At 45.3% G+C, this 21,604-nt stretch overlaps 1 protein-coding gene across 2 annotated transcripts in view; it reads right to left on the bottom strand.

Moving 5' to 3' along the window:
- The window catches only part of ST3GAL5 (ST3 beta-galactoside alpha-2,3-sialyltransferase 5), a 57,157-nt gene that overhangs the window by 30,012 nt on the left and 5,541 nt on the right, over positions 1–21,604 (bottom strand). For both annotated transcript variants that reach the window (XM_004437222.3, XM_087436476.1), the window contains exons 2-3: positions 3,237–3,360; positions 254–365 (exon numbers count right to left, since the gene is read on the bottom strand). In XM_004437222.3, the coding sequence (XP_004437279.2) occupies positions 254–365; positions 3,237–3,360 (236 nt within the window). The remainder of the gene's footprint in view (positions 1–253; positions 366–3,236; positions 3,361–21,604) is intronic.

Raw genomic sequence — 21,604 nt, 5'->3', positions numbered from 1 at the left:
AGACTGTGTCCTATGGAACTCACCTCACCCACGACTTCAGCAAATGGAGGAAGAATACTGTGGGTCAGGTGGGTGGGTTGCTTGTTTTGGTAGGGGAGTTGTCTCTGATTTGGGTTTTGGAGTGCTAAGATTGTTTTCCCATCTGTTTATAACTTTCATGAACTTTTACTTATAACACTTTAGAAATAATAATACTATTTAAGTGTATGCTTAGAAATGTTTTAATTTAAACCACACCCATGGAATATCTAACCTTTACGCGGTCAGGGTCCACATAATGCATTTTTTTCATGTCACATTCTTCAGTAGTATAATTTAACTTGAGGATATAAAGGATCCACACTCCAAACACAAGCAATGTACACCTGGGAAAAAAAAAAATCAGTTAGGTATAATGATGCAGTCATGTGATAATCAAGAGAGATCATGTGGAATAAGTAAAAACCTAACCCAAACTGAGTTTGCCTACCATGCAGCATAAAAGTATAGTCTTTAAAGTTGACCTTAGTCAATGGTCAATTTAAGGCACCATTTCTTATTTTCCTGGCAAGATAAATTAGTCACTTATGACTGTCTTTGTTATAAGCGAATACAGAAAAAACTTTTTTCCGCAAAGTCATCATAATAAAATCTGAATCACAATGCAGATTACTGGACTTAAAAAAAAACAAATAATAGATTTTGAACTACAGAATCTCAGCTTCAATTTTTTGCCACTTTAAAATACTGTCAGGAGGCCAGCCCAGTGGCGCAAGCGGTTAAGTGCTCGCACTCCGCTGCGGCGGCCCGGGGTTCACCGGTTCAGATCCCGGGCACGCACCAACACACTGCTTGGCAAGCCACGCTGTGGCGGCGTCCCATATAAAGTGGAGGAAGATGGGCACGGATGTTAGCCCAGGGCCAGTCTTCCTCGGCAAAAAAAGAGGAGGATTGGCAGATGTTAGCGCAGGGCTGATCTCCTCACAAAACAAAATAAAATAAAATACTGTCAGTCCTGTATGATTCACTTATATGAGACACATAGAGTAGTCAAAAATCAGAGACAGAAAGTAGAATGGGCCAGGGGGAGGGCGAAGGGGGAATCTGTGTTTATAATGGGCACAGAGCATCAGTGTGATAAGATGAAAGAGTTCTGGAGATGGAGGGTGTGACGGCTGCACAACAGCGTGGATGTACTTAATATCGCTGAACTGTATACTTAGAAATGGTTAAGATGGTAAATTCTGTGATGTATATACATATATATTTTTTAATAATTTTATTTATTTTTTTCCCCCAAAGCCCCAGTAGATAGTTGTATGTCACAGCTGCACATCCCTCTAGTTGCTGTATGTGGGACGCGGCCTCAGCATGGCCGGAGAAGCGGCGCGTCGGTGCTCGCCCGGGATCCGAACCCGGGCTGCCAGCAGCAGAGCGCGCGCACTTAACCGCTAAGCCACGGGGCCGGCCCTGTTATGTATATTTTACCACAATAAAAAAAATTGGGGGAAAAATACTGAGTCATAAAAACAAAATAAACAATCTACTCATTATTCCTCTAAAGAACTGTCCAGAAATGAGGCTGACTGAGGTGAGACAGTATCACCCATCACCCCTAAGTATAAAAACTGCTTTTAAAGATCTGATAAAGTCACACTATTACACAGTTTAAAACACACACACACACAGGATTGGGGGAAAAGAATTGAGTCTACTCCTGGTTCTAGAAATCTCATTTTTAATAAGCTCCCGAAGTGATACTGACAAACTAAAAGTTAAAAAAAAAAAAAGTTTAAATCAAAGTTTAAGAACCATTGCTTTAAATAATTTGCAGTTATTGAAAAACAAAGTTAAGGAATAACCTTAAGGAGAAAATAAATCTATTTTCCAAAGAAAGGGGCAGTTTAAAAAAATATAGCGTCTAGCATAGCATACTGTAGACAACAGATGCTAAATATTTCTTAATATTTGAGGATGATGATGTAAGAAAGTATTGCTAGGAAGTGTTTTCAAGACTTCTCGATTCTCATTTCAACAGGCTCCCCCATGAGAACCCGGACAGGCATCTTCATTTCTCCCCGGGATTGAGTACAATGTTAAGTGAATAGGACGCTATCAATTGTGTGAGAAAGCAGGTGGGCGGGCAGGGTGGGAATATATGCACACCTGCACGCGCGCGCGCGCACACACACACACACACACTATTTCTTAGATACACAAGACTGGTAATACTGATTTCCTTTAAGTGAGAGGGGAAATGTGGGGGGCAGGGATGAGGAGATGTTTTACTGAGTACCTTTGATATCTTTGGAATTTTGAATCTTCTGAATGTAGTATTACCCATTCCTCTCTCTAGCCCCCAGAAAAGGTATTACATTCAGTGCATGTAATGATTCCCTTATTTTGATTATTAAGAAAATAAAAAAAGGAAGGAGAAAAGAGTGTTACAAGCAGGCCCAGTATCTATAGCATTGATTGCACTGTACTGTAATTCCCGGTGGCCAGTCTGTCTCGCCCACACTGTGAGCAGCACGGGGCCCAGGTCCATTTTGTTTGCTGTCATGTGGCTGGCACCCAACCCAGGGCCAGGCATGTGCAGACCTCAGTAAATACTGGTTGATGACAAAAGGAGAAGGAAATGATACAAGTGTTCATTAATATACATTTCGTTTTCCCATCTTCCTCCTTCTACACCTCCTACATTAGTCAAGTGAAATGGAAGACTAGACTTCAGAGTTGGATTTCTATCCATAGACATGAAAAAAGGGTAGTTTTCAACTTGGTTTGGCTGGTACCAAATAAAATTGACAAGTTCCTCCTTTAACAATTCTACCACTTATTAGGATATGAGGGTGACCCAGCTGAAACCAAGCAGTCATCCTTTTTAGTGTTCAATAGTTAATGTTATTCAAATACCTGTAGGGGACCTTAATTAACCATAGTTTTAGATTAACTTAAAATAGTGAGGGGAAAAGCCCTCTTTTGTTTAATCATGGCAGGACGAGCTGCTCTCTCAGGCCTCGAAGCTCAGGTGCAGAGTCTGAGCGGCCCGCTGGCTCGGCACTGCACTATTACCAAGTACAGCGTGTGGCATGAACCCCTGGCACCTGTGCACCGAATCGTCACTCGGATGTGCCTTTAAATGATCCTACGACCAAGCATGAGAACCATCTTTAGGGCTCTCGTTGAATTTTTCTCCCAATTCTACACAGTTGACCCAAATCAGCGGGATCTTATGCCCAAGGGCTCATACTTACTTGAGGATGTCTTTTATTAATAAGTTGGGTCTTCTCATCTTGTTTTGAGCTCGGGTGTACCATTGCAGGGGGGGTCTTGAGCAATCACTTCTCAGTTTCACACAGTTATACTCACTTGGCATTGCTGTGAAGAGAGGAGAAGAGAGAGGAAGAGGAAAAAGAGGGAAGAGTTAGGCAGATCATGTTTTTAAAGAGTCTTTATGCGGTACATCCATACCGTGGAATACTACTCAGCAACGAAAAAGAATAAACTATTGATACACACAACAATGTGAATGAATCTAAAGGAAATTAGGCTGAGCCAATACTGAAAGGTTACATATTGTATGATTCCATTTATATAACATTCTTGAAATGACAAATTTATAGAAATAGAAAACAGATTAGTAGTTGTCAGGAGTTACGGAGGGGATGGTGGGTGTGCCTATAGAAGGGCAACATGAGGGGTCTTTGTGGCAATGGAAATATTCTGTATCTTGACTGTACCCATGTCAATATCCCAGCTGTGACATTGTACCATGGTTTTGCAAGGTGCCACCATTGGGGGTAACTGAGTAAAGGGCACGTTGGATCTCTCTGTATTATTTCTTACAACTGCATGTGAATCTACAATTATTCCAAAATAAAAAGTTGAATTTTTTTTTAAAGAGTCTTTATCTTTTAGAGATTCATAAAGAACTATTTATAGATGAAACAGCAGAAATGAGATCCACTTCAAAAAACATCAGGAAGGGGACAAGTGTGAGGGGGAACAGATGAGATAAGACAGGACTAGTTTTAAATTGATAACTGTCAAAGCTGGACAATGGGTACATGGGGCTCATTATACAAGTCTCAATACTGTCACACTTTTGTATATCTGAAGTTTTCTATAATAAAGTTTTTTTTAAAAAGTATTACATTCAAAACAGAAGTGTTACACTTAGAAAAAAAGAAAATATGGCTATTTTAAAAGAAATTTTTCTTTTAAAAAAATATGTGTTCTCAGGTATGCTTGCCTACTTATTCTTCTGAGTTAATTTTATTCTCATTCTCATACTATCGCTTTCTAAACAGTACTCCCAGCAGTACGGTAGCAGAGACAGATGCGTCTCCCTCAGCATCAATTTCCCCCTTTCTCTCCACTTAATAGAGCCCGGGGCTTTCAGCTGGGCACAAGCACCTCCCAGAATAAAGACTGCATTTCCCAGCCTCCCTTGGAGAGAGGTATGGCCTCGTGCCTAAGTTCTAGCCAATGGGGTGTGAGCAAAAGTGACTTGTACAACTTCCAGGGTGCATTCCTTGGCACACTCTCCTTTTCCTTTTCCCCCACTTCCTGCTGGCTGAGATAACGACACATGACGAGCCGCTTTGGCCCTCAGACAGAGGGCACGTCACAAGGGATGGCGGAGCAACAAGAGGGAAGGGGCCTGGGTCCCTGGACCACCCCAAGGACAGAGCCGCCATTCCACCCGGGGCTGCCTGCCTCTGGACTGTTAACATGACAGAGAAACAAACTTCTGTCTGGTTTAAGCAACTGTTAACAAAAAGCAAAGTCATATCTCTACTAATATGGGCACCTATTGCTATGATGACAAATTTATACGTTAATTTGAGAAATAATGTCTATACTAAGCTTAGTCTTTCAGCTACAAGGAAGTTATATCTCATTATTCACTTCATTTCCCCCATTAGGGTTGTGCCATTTTCTTTGAAAAAAATCCTTTATCAAACTGACATTCAAGTATTTACTTTTTTTGCTACTGTAAACAATCTCTCCCTCAACTCCAATTCTAAACGTGAAGCAATACAGTGCAAGAGTTTTCATAGATATGTATCATTCTATTTGAGCAATTTCAAAAAATAGTGCCAAGGACCTCACTAGTAAACCTTTGCTGAAGAATCTACTGAATTCTTAAATGAGAAATTAGAACTGAGACTCCGGAACGTTTTCAAACACCACAACTTCGTGGTTACTTAAATGCATGGTCAGTGAAGTGGTGGGAACCAGCAGGCTACCTATAACCAGTACAAACATAAAATTAAAGTTTCTAAGATGTCTGTGTTTTTATGACCAGAATGACACTCAAGTCACAGCAAAGTAGACCTCCAGAGAACAAAGCTGACTGTGGCAACAGAAAGAACCTCTGCCTACTGCTGGTGTGCTGGACAGCACTGCTGGCTCTCAGCTCCACTCTGACCCTCTATTTCTCGTCTTCTCTGCCACTCCCGCTGTCAGCCTGTACACCATATTTCCCAGACTCTCTCTTGCCGGCTGGCTTCCTGTTGTCATTGTGGGATGTCCTGGTGGAAGGTTGGAGACAAGAGGAAAGGAGGAGCCTTTCCATTCCCCTGATTCAGTGGAGGTTCTGACAGGAGCAGACGACGGAGGGTGACTACATGTGACACCAGCAGTGGCAGTGGGCATCCAGCATCCTAGGTTTCTACTCGAGAGAAGTGATGGTACCTCCAGCAGCTTTGTGACAAGTACGAGTTTCAGCCCAGGGTGACAGCAGCCTCCTGATCTCTGGCTAACACTTCTCACGTTGGCCTGCCATCATCTTTGTAACCAACCCCTCGCATGAAAGCCCTCTCTGTCTGAAGTATCTACGTGGCTTCTGGTTTCCTGCTGGACACTGACTGACATGTCAGATGATTCTCTTCTACCACTTTCAGGAAAGTGGCATCAAGCAAGGAAAGGAGGAGCTCTGAAGGTGACAGGAGGGGCTACAGTCCTGCCCTCCTTCCTCCTCTCACCATCACTGCCATCAAACATGCTCACACAATCCATTCAAATGCTCACATAAAAGTTGTGTTTTTGTTTTCCTACTGGAGAGGATCTCAGGAGAGGTATAGTCATGCGTCACTTAATGACGGGGATACGTTCTGAGAAATGCATCATTTGGCGATTTTGTCACTGTGTGAACATCATAGAGCATACCTACACAAACTGAGATGGGATAGCCTACTCCACACCTAGGCTATATGGTACTGATCTCATGGGACCACTGTCGTACATGGTCCATCGCTGACTGAAACATCATTATGCAGGGCAGTATGTAGTATGAGAGCACAGCATCTATGACACCTGGCTCAGCCCCTCCACCTACCAGCTGTGAAGCTTTGGGCAAGTTACTGCAACTCTTGTAGCTCGGTGTCCTCATCTGTACAATGGGGATAATAATATTACCTACCTCATAGGATTAATACAGGGCACAGTGGTTGCACAAAAGCACTCAAAAGTGCTGGTTGTCACTATTATTATTTCACAGAAAGGGAAGTTACAGGCTCCAAGTCTCGTTTATATACCCCATCGGGCAGGGCTTTAAGGCACTTGCCATTCCCTGGTCACCCTCACTTCCAGCCACGGGCTTCGGCTCTAGCCCTGTCACAGAGTCCCTTCTTCAGTCCATTCTGTTTCCCTTCCTGGTGTCTCTGGAGAAGCAACATCCCCCCAAAGCCCCTCATGTGCTCACCCCAAGTCAGGTCTTGGAGTAACCTGTCTCTCTCTCCCAATTCCTTTCTAAACCTAGAGAACTTCTCAACGCCCACCTTCCTTCACCGCCTCTTCTCCCCACTGTCACCGCTCCCTGTGACGGCGGAGCCACTCCCAGCCTGGGTCTGTCTTCCTTCACTCGGTCTGCACACCATGCCTGGGATGCCTTGGAACCATACTTTCCTTACGACCTTTGCAACCTTAATCTCCCACATGCACATCTTATGACTCCAGGGTTCTGGTTTCCACCCTCAGCACAATTTTCTCCTTGCCCCCCACATATTCACTATAAGATTTCATCACTTGCCTGTTACTCACCTCCTCTGGGGAGCAGACCCCCAAATCCAGCTCTCTACGGAGACCTCTCAAACTCAGACCTGTATATCTAGCGACCTGCACACTATCCTCACCTCAGACAACGTGACTAAGCAGAACCTGGCATTTTCCTCTATTCCTTACATTATTTGAGTGGCAACATCCACTCAGCCATCCAAACCAAAAACCCGCAGGTCAGCCCCAGACCTCTCTCTTTCATCCCAGCCCCAATCAATCCCCTGGGCCTCTCCATCATACCTTCTTGAACCTCCCATGCCCAGTGACATTCCCATGCCCAGTGACATTCCCTTAGTGGAGGTCACTTACCTGGACTCCCCTGTCTCAATTCTGTTCCCTTAAAGCCATCTTTTTAAAATATACATCTGCTTAATGGTTGCCAGCTCATCTCACGTTCTATGACTCCAGGTCACAAACTTCGTCTGTCACACTCTAGCCACAAAGAAGTACTGTCAGAAACCTGGATGTACCAGACTATTGCCTCAGTGCCTTTGCACATGATGCACCCTCAGTCTGGAATCCCAGTGGGAATCCCTCCCAACAATCAGTCTGGTGAACTACTTTTCGTCCTTATACCCTTTCTCCTTCTCTATGAAGATGATTTTTCAACATCATAGCCATCCCTGGGCACTTCCCTATCTCTGTTTACCACAGTGAACCGAGATTTTCTGTGTATGTTTTAGGTCTCCTCTACCTTTGTGCAAGGTAGAGGACTGAGGTGCAGTCATCTGGACAGAACTTTGTTCATCTTTGTATCCCCAACACCTAGGACAGGGCTCAGCACATAGCAGGCCCTTAAGAAACATCTCACATTGAATGGACTGTGCATTACATGCCCATGGTCTGTCATCAAATGAGATAAACTTCCAAAAAAACCACGTATTTTTGCAATAATATTTAAGATTAAAACTGAAACTGAATGCTAACAGAAATCATAATAGCAAAGAATAATAAAGCATAAGCTCTACTGGAACATCTAAAATGTCCAAGAACAGGGAATTTCTTGGTAAATTATGGTGCAAACCACATGGAATACTCCGTAGTCCTTAAAGCCATGGCATGTGAAGAGGAGTCTGTGATCACAGCCTCAGCATCACCTGCTTAGAGATGCAGAGTCTCAGACCCCCCAGACCTGCTGAATCAGGGGATTCATATGAACATTAAAGTTTGAGAAGCTCCAGCTTCAAGTATTGAGGATACACATCTACCGACACAGAATGATACCGTAAGAGAAAAGCAGTCCTGTACGTAAAAATGCATGTATATATACATATAATCCTGTTCTGGGATGTATCCACTCAAGGTATGAGAATTTAACTTTCCATGGAGTTTCACTGAATCCTCCTACTTGGGCTTGGAAGGTATTCTTCCAACTTATAAGGGACCATTTGGATTCCATGCCTCTCAACACCACAAAAGGAGGGCCAACCTGGGTCATCTTCACTGACGTACAGCTGACATATAGCTAGGCGGCCTTAGGATGCTCCCTTGGAGAACCTGCGGATCATCAGTCTACAGTGGCGCTCACCCCTGCACCCTCTGCACTGTTTCCATTCATTTCTCTTGCCTCCAGTGTTTTGTTTGGTGGAGGACAGGTTGCAACTAAAAGCTCAGTTACATAAACATTGAACCATGGGCATGTTAACTATTGAATAACTGTACACCATTAACTTCAAAGGTAATGATACTTTTAACTAACAAAAATTATCAGAATGCAGAAGACAGTTGACATATCCATAGGCGTATACAGGTATAAAGATATCTGAAAGAAGGTACACATGTGGTATCAACAGGGGCTGCAATTGTGGGTTATCAACAGGGGCTGCAATTGTGGGTAAGTTAATTTCTCATTTTGCATTCCTTTTTATACTACTTGAATTCTGTACATTATTACTTTTATTTCCAAAAAATTAAAGATGTTTTCATTTTGCGGGGAAAAAGTCTTTACGCTACGATGAAAAGCTATTTGAAAACCACTCAAACAAAAAATATTTCTAGGAACCCTGAATCATCTCTTTAGCGTACTAGGACAATATTTCATAAATCAAGCATTTAAGGGTGAAAAAGTAGAAACTAAGTTACTATATTTTGGGGAGATCTGCTGAGCTGGAAAAAATACTTACGGAGAAGCAAAATAAAGAACGTTGACATTCAGCAAGTCCAGTTTGCCTCAGGAGGGGCCACTGAGGCACCCCCTTTTGTGGAAGCCTCATGTCCAGTGTTACTTAAGCATCAGGGAGCTTCCAAAACCCTGGTGAGTGAAGCAATGGACAAATGAAGGATGACAGAGGCCCTCTCGCTTCGGAAGGCTCACACTCACCTGATCTGGGCTGGCGCTGCAGCAGGAACTGGAGAAGCAGGATGTCACAAACCTCTCCCCACACTAGAGCCACCCCCAGCCAACGGTGCGCACGCACACACACAGACGGCATCCAATTTAGTGATCTGGACCCTCCACTCAATTCAATGAATTCACATAATGTGAAGAATGCTTAAGTCAGAATAATAAAACTACTACAGATATGCCCCACTTACCAAAACTGCTTATATGCATATTCCTATATGCATGCTTTATTTTGTCTTTATAACACTTATCATCAGGACACGTTAGTCATAATTTTTTTCTTTTTAATATACATTTATCTCATCTCCCCCACTAGACTGTAGATCCCATGGAAGCGAGGGTCTTTGCTTTGCTCACCACTGAATCCACAGTGCCTAGGAGGGTAAGAGGCACATAATAGGCATCTAACACATATTTATTGACTAAATCCTCGTTTTCTTATGAGGGTTTCAGAGGTGATGGTGGTTTCAGGCATTCCTCCAAGGACTTTGTTGGCAGGCCATCACTGAGGGCTTGCCTGTCTCCTGCCCTGTGGCACCCTCCTAGCTCTCCTTCCCCATCTCCTTCATGGGCAGCTTGTCCCCTAACACCTCCTCCTATGTGCAAAGGTCCCAGAGCTCATAAATCTGACCCTCTTCTCACTCAGACTGCCGGGGTAAGAGCCTCCACATCACGGCTTCACTAACCATCCTTATGCAGAAAAGGCCTGGCTTTCAAAATTGTGTATTTCTACTCACACATAAAAATGTAACAGATTCTTCTTAAATGCTTGTATGCTTGATGATGAAATAATTCTTATTAAGGCCCTGATGAAGAAATATAAGGGCAAGGCCCGGGCTTTCAGCCCATTGAACTGGCACTAACATTTTCAAAATTAAGAATTAACCATTCAAGACAAGGGCAGAATAGATGCCACAAAGCAGCACACGATGAATTGTCAAATTAACTGCATAGACAATTACTGGTGCGAGAGTGGGAGGGCATTAATACTCATTGGGAGGAATAAGCCTACACACGATATCACTAAATCCTAAAACGTCTACTTCACTGGATTGCTATCTAGATTTCACCTGCCAAAGGTCACACACGGATAAGTAATGAGCTGAGAACTCCAACCCACATCTACCCACCTCCACGTCCATGCCCTTCACCGGGGGGTGCTGAGGAAGGGTGGGTCTTGGAACAACAGGTGGCTATGCATATATGTGAAGGGATTTTTGTTTTTGTTTTAATAATGAAGGCATGCCAAGGGACAGTTTATTATAAACAAACATCTGAGGTTGAGAAAGCAGTGAATAAACCCACATGGCTGGAATGGACTGTCTGGGAAGGTGAAGAAGCACAGCTGAGATGTTAATATGGAGCCAAAAGAGCATGCCTTTTAAGGCGGGAGGCTTCTGAGAGCAGCACTTCAAAGCAGGAGAGAAGGACGACTGGTCTGCTGCACGCTGGGCTCCCCGGGGACAGCGAGGCAGGAGACACGACAGTGAGGAAGGACACTGGGCGCTGGCTCCTGCCCAGGAGGAAGGGGAGCCTGAGGCCATCCCTAGTGAGGAGGAAGAGGAATGGACGAGGACAGAGATCTATTGAAAAATGACAAAAAGGAAGACTAGTGATGACAAGAAGCATGCAAAGATAAATCTGGGTCCCAGTTATGGAAAGAAATAGGGATGGAAGTCAATTTTTGTAGTTTAGTGATGAGGATGTCATGAAATTTGAGAAAGATGCGCAGGAGGCAGTTGGAAATGTGGCCTGGGGCTCAACAGAACATCCATCCCACCTGTCCACCTTTCTCAGCAGGTGAGAGGGGTAAGCCCTCAGGCATCCTCAGTATGGAACCAATCCACTTCTCTCCTAGACTGGTATACATGGGTACCAGCCATAGGAAAGTTGAGAAAACAGTCACTCAAATCATGTCTCGGGTTTTGTGTTTTAGACGAAGAATTCTACTTGATAAAGGAGAACAGAAGACAAGGCAGAAAGCCTGCCCTCAGGGAGAAGACAGCCTTGGGGTTCACAGAGATTAAGCATGTGGTAGCGCGAGGAGAATGCACAACAGCTCCAGCACTAGCAGAGGGGAGACAAAGGAGCTGAGCGAGGAAGGCAGACACACACTGTGGGCAGAAGGAACGGAATTAGCAAAGCACAGAGGCCTGGTTAGTTTGGGGAACAGCAAATGACTGGGTATAGCTGAGAAAGTACAGCATGGGGTGGGGGTGGAGGCAGGAGTTAAGGGTAATACTGTGGTCCTGTTGGACGCCCAGGTTGTGAGTGCTGACTGCTAACAGCACACAGCTGCTCCCTTCTCTGTAGACTTGCCTTCTGTCCCCAGCCAACGACTGACTGACAGGGCAATGACTTGCCTCCAGGTAAGATGACCCTGGGAGAGTAATTCAAGCTCCAGAGCTCCCTGAGGGATCTGAGCCCACGGCTTTACTTGGCTGCTTCCCCTGTCTCTCTCCTCCCTCACTCCCTTTCTCCTGGCAGCTCTCTCAATAAACCAAGAGCCCTCGAATTCCTGTTTCAGGCTCTGCTTCTAAGGAAGCTGACCTAAGACAGGCCATTAGGTCAGCAGGGTCAACATATGGAAGATCGCAGAAGGTCACGGATGGTCAGGAGAAGCCCTTGAGGATTTTACTCAGGAGGGGTCATGAAACATGTGGAGGAAAATCACTGGGGGAGCAGTAGGGATGGCAGAGGAGGGGGGTGGTGAGCCTGAGGCCCTCAACAGCAGATCCTGCGGGCCTCAGCTAAGATGGCGGTAGCCAAGTGGAGAGGAAGACAACTAAAGTGACAGGGAGGACGGTGGAGCCCTTTGTAGAGAGCCGTCACAGGAGGAGGGAAAGCTGTGGAGATGTAAGGTCAGTTTGGCCTTCCTGAGTCCCAAACGCCTGTGGGCCATCAGGTTGGTAAATCCCATGTACAGCTGAAGACCCAGGCTTGGAGCCCTCAGGAGGAATCTGAGCTGCAGTATCAGTCAGGGGGTGCACCTGGCTGCATGACGGAATCCTGGGTATCATGGCTTTTAGCCAAGCTGGGTTTCTTTTTCTCACAGAATAGGGCAGGCGCAGTAGCTCTGCAATGTCATCAATGTCCCCAGCTCCTACCAGCTTCTGTTCCTCTGGCATTGGCACGTGGTCAACCTCTGCCCCACATTCCAGGCAGGAAGGAGAAGAGGGATGAGACAGAAAGGAGGGGGAGGCACCTGTTTCAGGAGAGGGAAAACTTTCCTGGAAATCCCTGACAGGCTTCCATTTATATCTCTTTGGTCAGAACCAACCACATGCCACACGAGCGGCAAAGTTAGCCAGGAACTTTTACAAGCTAGCCATGCTGCTTCCCCAAACAAAATTAGGGTTCTGTCAGTAATGAAGAAGGAGAGAGGGAATCTTTAATAGTCAATAGTAGGGTCTGCCACAGCCAGGTAAGGGCCTGGGGCTATCTGGATAAAGGTGACAAGGTTGCTCTAAGAGATAAGATCCCCAAGGGAAAGAACAAAGAGCAGAGTCCTAATCTTGGGGATAGCAGCCTGCCTTCAAGGGGTTGGGGAGGAGAGGAAGAAGCACACAGAGTACTGCCGGAAATCATAAAAGGAAACATGAAGCAAAATCTGTAACTTTGATGTGACAATTCCAAGCCTGGGTTTCATAACACTCAAATTCCAGCTATTTCAGAATGCAACACAGTAGTTCCTAAACAAAATGCCTTTTAAAGTCCTTTAACCTAAAAAAGTAATATGGGTACCCCCACTGTACACACCAAAAAGGGTGATTTCTGGAAGTTAATTTCATTGATTCCTCCAACATGCTCGGTGAGAATGCAGAGATGAAATGATGGATTGAGTGCCCGCTTTCTAGAAACCCAAGGTCCAGGGAAGTGATAACAGGAATGTTAACTACAAGAGTGTGGGGAGGGTGTGCGGGAAAGGGGACTGTCGAGAAATGTGGTGTGGACACCGAGCACAGACACGGTGTGGTCAGAGAGCCGACCCCCTAGGCCGTCTGGCCAGAGCCCATACACGGGCACTACAACAAAGTGGCAGGGTGGGGGCCCAGAAGGTGGGAAGCAGCAGGTGCCAGTGAAATTCTAAACTAAACTTTCTTCTACCCCCACCCAACAGGGAAGGGAAGCTGGGGGTGGGGGAACAATGGTTTAGTTAGCAATGCTCAAGAATACACCAGTCCAGGGCCTTACCTGTGGCTTACAGGGCTCTTGGGGACACGTTATTTCTCTCTTACTGATTCCAGAAGTCGATCTGTCCTCCCTTGTCCACCCAAGCTGACTGCCATCCTCATATAATCTAGGTAGTTAATTTCAAACTAGTTTTAGCCATGGAACTCTTTTTACATGAAAGCTTGCTCTGAATCCTAACATAAAACACAGATAAGAGGCATTAATTGACCTTTCGCAGGGTTTCTCTACCATGGCACCACTGACATTGGGCCAGGTAATTCTTTGTTGTAGGAGGCGGTACTGCGCATTGTAGGATGTTTCATAGCATCCCTGGCCTCTACCCACTAGATGCCGCTGGCATCTCTGGTCCTCCTCCCCTCTCCCAGTTGCGACAACAAAAATGCCTCAGACATTGCCAAATGTCCCCTGGGGGGCAAAATCACTCCCAACTTTACCCATTGGGATAAAGTCATTGTATATATTAAAATTCCAACATTGCCGTATTTTTAAAGTATTGAGGGCAATGAAACATTATAAAAACTGAAAATCAAATACTGTGGGCTAAAAATTGATGATGCTTGGGCTTCGGTATCTAATCTTTTTCTGTGTTTGCTCTGGATTGCATAATCTCAAAACATCTTGGTTCATCAAGATATGTGGTCGTGTTCTCACCTGTACAGGGTACAGGAACCAACAGACAGGCACAGGCCTGCATTCACACACCAGCCCGGGCAGAGCACCAGACCTGCAGAGGTGAAGTTCACAGGTTTGCGTTGGGGCGGGGAGGACAACACTCATTCCTGGATCCATACAACTCAAGCAGAGCACCTTAACCATCCCATTCCACTCCCACCACTAAAGGGGGAAAACCCCCACTATATGGTACTTTCCTACTTCCACTGGGTAGGCAGTGTCTCATTTGTCTGTTAGGAATGTGAAATTTCACCTATAATATCAAAACCACAAAGAAAGTGCTGGTGAGAGCACTGGTGTTGAAACCAGACCCAATCATTTCTGGATGTCTTTTACTATTTGTTCAATTTAAATTATCAACGCCTCCACCAATGTCTGGGCCAGTGATTCTCCAACCTGACCACGCACAAGAACCATCAAAGGAGGCTGAAAAGGATGCAGACTCCTGCACCTCATCCCCAGAATTTCCCACCTGGTAGGACCAGGTGAGGACACCAAATGTGCATTTTAAGTAAGTTCCCCTGAGTTCTGTGGGTGTGCACTAGGAGAAACCCTGCTCTCCAGCAAGCTTCTCACAGCTGTAATTAACAGATTTTAGCCTAAAGATTTTCAGATCTTTCTACAAACTGTGCAAAGTTATGAGGACCCATCTTCTGCAATGAAAAATTACAGTGCTGCTCTGAATGCACAGTCTACACTCTGCTAATTTTGACCACGAACCAAGATGCAAGCACTTCAGTGACTCAGAGGAACGCTTTTTAATCCACTTCTAACCGACCAGTACTCCCCTAGTGTTGAGGATACATCATTACTATCATTCAGTGGCCTGCTTTTTACATGTTTAAAAGCGTTAAGGCAATTAATTCTGAGCCCTCAGAACACATAAACATTCTTCAAAACTAGAACATGCCTGGCAACTACAGATGGCATTTCTCCAAGATTTTACTGAAGCAACAAAGATGTTAGGAGGGCAGCGACTCTTGCAGGGTCAATCCAGAGCCCTCTCCTCCTCTCTCTCCTGCGCTCTCCTCCTCCTCACTCGCCTTCAGCCCAGCAGGCATCCCGCTGTTCCCCACACCCCCTCCCCACCTCAGGCTCTCCACTTGCCGCTCCCTCCGCCCATCCTCCAGATGGCTCTCTCCCTCATCATCTTTATTCTGGTCTTTGTTCAAAAGCCGCCTTCCTTGACCACCCCCTGTAAAACAGCATCCCACCCCTCAGCCCTGTTATTCACTTTCCTGCTTTACTTCATAGCACTCATTACCGCTCACACATATTTGCCACTTGTCTCCTCTCCCCACTAAAATATAAGATGTCTAGAGAAGGGACTCTGTCAATTTTGTTCACTGCTAAAACAGTGCCTAGCACGTAAAAGGCCCTTACCAAATACTTGTTGAACAGATGAACCCACGAATACAAGAATGCACTGATCAGGGGCCTGCACCCAGATCCCCACAGAAAGGCTGACCCAAATTCTGCCTGGTCCTAACAAGAGGCAAATGTGAAGACTAGATCCTTCCATGTGTCCAGATACCACAATCATTGGGCACTCTGAAGCGTCCCGAGCATACCTGGAGCATGGAGAACAGGGATGGGAATCCTTTCTCAAACAAGAATCACTATGTGCGTGTGTGGAGGAAGAGAGAGAAACAAAATCAAATGATTGTCCCACTGACAACCATGGGGAAAAAAAGTGCAATTGATCAGTTCTGTTTTGTTTTTTAAGAGAAGAGGAAAGAGATAAAATATGCAACTGTTTGGCTGTTGGCTGTTTGATCATGGCCAAATCACCTCTTTGAGGATGTTTGAAAATACATAAAAAGCAGGGTTGGGCGAGAAGTTTCTATTGCCCCTTCCTCCACTAAAATTTTATGAGTCTCACTTATCTACTTTTCAAAGTAAGAACAGGAAACATAAAACTCAGCTCATTCGACGGACAATAATATGTTATGGCCATTTAGGAGAAAGAGACAGCAGCTGGAATAAGCGGAGGGAGAGGATTTAACAAGATAAAAGGGGAAAGAGAGTGACAGGAGGGACACAAAAGTGGAGAAAACGGAGTGGGGCTTGGGGGACAGGAAATTCTGGGAAAGAGGAGCTAGAAGGGAAAGACAGGAAGGAGGAACAGAAGCTTCCTCACTGTTCTTACCACGCTCTGCTCCCTGGGGCTGGGAAGTTTCCTGGGAACTCCTCTCTGCACATTCTGATAAGCAGATCCACCCACAAACTGACCTCAGGCCCCAGCTTAGAGCTTCCCTTCGGAATCCAAGAACTGACACCCCCACCCCACAGGAGAGACTCCAGCCAGAGCACAGAAGGCTGTCCTAAACTGGATAAAATGAAGTGGGGCCTGGAGAAGGACCCCCCTGCCTCATGCAGAACACGGCAAATGCAGGATTTCTGCCAAAACACACAGCCCGAGGTTCTGTCAAGGCAGGAGAGAGGACCATCTTTAACTGGCTAAGGCCGAGCTCTGGGTAAAATGCACCCTCTGAGGCCCTTGTGCCTGATTTGCTGGTGAAGTGCACTGATCTGATGCATAAACACTCTCAACTGCACATCAACATATTTTCAAAGTTACCCTCTGCCTGGGAAGCCTCTTTCACAGGACAGTCTAAACCAGGTAAAGGTGTGCATGAGAGGGGGCTGGCCAGACACCTGAGGACAAGCAGCAGGAGTGAAGTGTCCTGGAACAGCGGCAGCAGCAGCAGGCAGTTGAAGAACCTCCCTGCCAGGTGAAGCCTCACTATCAGTGGTCTTCCACCTGTTTTCCACCGATGCCAGCGGAAGCAAAACCAATTCTGAAGCGCTCAGTGTTGTGGGAAATGACTTCAGCAACAACCGACCACAGGAAGGGCAGACACTGACGTACTGAGGCTTCCGAGGCTGGACGGGCTGCAGCACCGTGACCCGCAGGCTTCTGAGCTTTTCAACTTGATTTTCTTGACATAATCTCAAACTTAGAGAAAGACTGCAAGAATAGTACAAAGAATTCCCATATACCCTTCACCCAGACTCCCCAATGGTTAACATTCTGCCACATTTGCTCCGCCATTCTATTATATAACATGCATATTACTTTTTTAACCGTTTGCAAGTAAGCTGAAGACATGATGACATTTACCCCTAAATATTTCAGCATTTCCTAAGAACAAGGACATTCTCTTACACAACCACAGTATAGTGATAAAAGTCAGGAAGGTACTGTTGCTTCAATACTATTATCTAATCTAAAGGCCATATACAAATTTCTCTACTAATCCCAATAACGGCCTTAGAGAAAAAACAGGACCACGTGTCCACAATCACATGTGGCATTCAGCTGTCACATCTTTTCAGGCTCCTTTAATCTGAAATAGTTCCTTTATCTTTCATGGCCTTGGCGTTTTTTGAAAAGTACTATTTTCAAATGTGATTTTGTAGCATTCTCTCAATTGAGGTTCGCCTGCTTTTTCATGACTAGATTCAAGTCACACATTTTTGGCAGGACTGCCGTGGAAGTGATGCTGTGCCTTCTCGATGCATTTCCTCAGCAGGTACATGATGCTGGTTTGTCCCAGCACTGGGTGATGTTAAATGTGATCGACTGGTTAAAGTGGTGTAAGGCAGGTTTCTCCACTGTCAAGCTACTATTTTCCCTTTGTAATTAATAAGTAACTCAATGGGAGAAACTTAGAGACTAAGTAAATATCCTGTTCCTCATCAAATCTACTTGTTTCAGCACCCACTGGTGGATTCTTGCTGGGATAAGGATAAAATTTTGTGCAACGTCAAACAAGGTCAAACTTCAGGAAAAAAACTACAGCCATGTGAAGCAGTTGCTGATGAGCAAGAATTAGCATGTGAGCCCCTCTATCAGACTTAATCCAAATAACCCAGGCTATGTTCACTTGTAGCTATTAAGAAAACAAAAACACAAACACCTTTAGAGTTGCTTTTGAGAGTATACATAAGGATCCATGATTATGCGAGCTTCTCTCATGGTGAGCCACACCTGCTGGACCCTCAGTTCTTCAATTCACAAGGTGTCCAGTGGCAGCAAAAAGAGACACCCAGGTTCAGAGAGCTGACAGATAGAGTCACCCTCCCACCGAGGACCAATTCTCCAGCGGCAACGCTGAGGGGCTCAGCTCGGTGGTTCCTGGTCCACTGTGGCATGGCGCAGTCAGCTATATTTAAGAACAAAAACTCCAACTCACCACGGCCTTATACTGAGGCACAACCAGGTTTAGGAACTCCGATTTGGCTTATTCAAGAAACATTTTTTAAAACTCTGCTATCACAAAGTTAGAAACTTCAGAAAGTTTATAAAAGCAGAAAGAACACTTTGAAATCACATAGGGTTGTTATACTAACAGTGATATCCACCGTTACCATTCTGGTCTATATTCTGTCAGTCTTTTCTCTTTGCATTTATATACTTTATCAGCATTGGGATCATACTGTCTATACCAGCCTTCTTCAAGCTGGGTTCTACTGGAGAATTAAGTCTTAAAGAAAAGGAGTTGAGCGTCTATTTTCTCAATTCTCCTGTGGATGGTCTGTACTACAATCATTCCAGAAGCACAGGAGAGAAGTTAATTCATAACATACAATGGTTGCCTTAGAGTATTAGGGCTTAATTCTCTTACAGAGCTCCAGTTGAGGAGAGCTGGTCTGTATTGTTGTATAATTTGCTTTGTCCGCCTAATAATCCTTTAAATAAACATTTAATAAGCACCTTCCATACACCAGGCACTGGAAATATGAAGATAAATAAGACACAGCCCCTTTCCTCTTTAAATGAATAATCCAGCAGGGGAAAGTGAAAATATCTAAATATCGCAAATACCCAATAACGCTAGGATAGAATAACGCTATGATAAAGGAATGGCAGTCGCCTGGAGCATCCCAGGCAAGGAACCACTAGCTCCATCAAAGAAAAAGGACGCTTCCCTGAGGAGATGATGTGTAAATGGGTCCTTAAAGGTTGGGCAAGACTTCAGAGACAGAAAGAAAAGAGGAGAAGGCATTCCAGATGGAAGGAAGAGCATGCCAAAACGCCCAGAAGGGTGTGCTCAGGCCGGTTCACAGAGGACCTGGGGGAGAGGGCAGAGGACACGGCTAAGAAGGAACCAGGCCCTCCAAACTGGCCCCAAAGGAGGAGTCAGGCAGCCCTAAGCGGTTCTTAAGCAGGGGGCTGGTGGGCTCACACTGGGCTGAAGGAGGGCAAGGGAGAGGGTGGTCCAGGGGCTGCTGAGATCACTGCAGCCAGGGGTGATGGGGGAGCTGAGCCCGAGCAGGGACGGTGAGAAGGGGGCCAACCAAGAGATGTGCAGGAAAAAGATGTCACAGAACGTGGTGACGCAGCTGGCAGGGGCTGTTCTTACAGCACCCAGCTAGCTGAGATCCGGCCTGCATAACAAATTCAAGTCGCTAATGGAAAAAGAAAAAAAAAGCGCATGCAAGAAGGTTCCACACGCTGCCACCATTCCACCATTCTCTGAGGGGATTTAATGGTGAGGTGGGGGTACCCCTCAAAGAGCAGGAGGCCAGAGGGAACAAAACATGACACTGGGGTAAACTGAGAAAACTGCCCATAGAACTGCCCTTCCAAGCTCCAACAAAATACCTTACATAACAGCGCTCCGGTGGTAGGCCCCTGTGACAGCAAATGATACATGCAGAACATGCTACAGGAAAACAAGTCTTTGGCAGCCCATGAAGGCCACAAATAAAGCAGAATCTAGAAGCTACCTTTTGAATGGAAAATCTCCATCTTAATCTAAAGGAGATACAAGTAGTTGGGAAGAATTTAATACTTAATAGAGAAAGTGAAAGTCAGTAGAATTAGTTAACAAAAGCAACTCTGGGACCCAGCATAAACAGGCTCCAACATGGGGACCTTCCCCCAAACTTGAGTATAATGGGAAACACAGGATGAGATGATGGGAAAGTGTGCATGCAAATTCTAAAATAACCAAGATCCCGCCCCCAAAAAGAAAGGGTAAGGGTATGGGTTCATAAGGTTTGGGATTATGAAGTGACATCACCAAACGGGACCTCAGCAGTATCCCTCAGGGAGCAGCTGGCAGGGTGGATGGGGAAGGGAAGGTGGAGGATTCGCTGGGCGGTTTATGTGATAATCCAGGATTCAATAATCCTAGATGTGCTATAGGAACAAAAGAACCACACTATCACAGAAAACCCCAAATCAGAAAGTGGTCAAGATCCTCGAAGGAGAGACAGTCTGACTGGCCCTGGCAGTTCAGAGACTGAAGGAGAGGGAGCAGACATACAAGAGACAAAGGAAAGTTCTGTTTGGGCCACTTTAAGGTCAGAACAAGTTAAACATATTTGATTCCTAAAACCAATAACATGTATTAAGGTCCATAATAGGGATGGCTAAAACATACAATTTCCTTTTACACCCCAGTCACATATCCCTTTTACTCTTTGCTCTAAAAATTTGGGAAACCAGAATTTGGGCAGGCTTCCAAACAGGCATCCCGCTGTTCATCTGACTGGTTTAATCAGGCATGGAGTATGCGCCTGGGGATATGGCAGTAAGCAACACGGACACGGTCTCTTCTTCAAAACCTCTCATACTCTCATTTTAAAAATCAGACAAGTAGTATCTATCACGAGTGTAATTACTTTCATAGTTTTTCTTTTTAACTTATTTTACATTGGACATGAGGGCAGTGTCACAAGACGTTTTAGATTTGGGGTGTGTGTGCATACGTGCGTGTCTGGGAGGGGGTTCCCCCAGGAAGGAATGAGAAAGACGTGGTAGGGGGTGGGGAGGCAGGAGCCGCCTGAGCAGCGACAGCAGGCACCATGGTGAAATCTCCGAGTGGAGGATCTGAAGGTCCAGCCTAGGAGGGAACAATGTACTGAGAGAGGCTGGAACAGGAAGCAAGCCATGCCTTGGTGGGTTGGAATTTTATCCTAAGATACAAGGAGCAACTGAGGGGTTTAAACCGGAATTGGATTTTGGAGACACCTCTCTTTAGGCTGGACTGGAGACGGAGAAGTCCCCTTGTGAGGTAAGAGCAGTTAGGAGGCTGCTATGGAGACCCAGGGGAGTGAGGATGGTGTGCAGGAATGCAGGAACCTGGACCAGGGGACAGAGCCATCTCGGCCACCTCAGATAATCCTCTCAAGAATTTCTGAAGGGTGGGTGGGAATGCACCACATGCTGCAAAGGCAGGGATGCCATGTGCCTCATCGACCACCTCCAGGCCAGCCTGCCTAAGTCTGAACCCCACTCTGTCCCCTAGAGTTTCTCATCCTCTCTGAGCCTCAATATCCTTATTTGTAAAACGAGAATAATAATGGTACCAAACTCGCACGGCTTTTGTGAAAATT

This window comes from Ceratotherium simum, chromosome 11, assembly GCF_057802395.1.
Source record: "Ceratotherium simum simum isolate JZ-2026a chromosome 11, ASM5780239v1, whole genome shotgun sequence".
Lineage (NCBI taxonomy): Eukaryota > Metazoa > Chordata > Mammalia > Perissodactyla > Rhinocerotidae > Ceratotherium > Ceratotherium simum.
The sequence above is the reverse complement of the archived record's forward strand: the minus strand, read 5'-3'. Positions and strand labels throughout refer to the sequence as shown.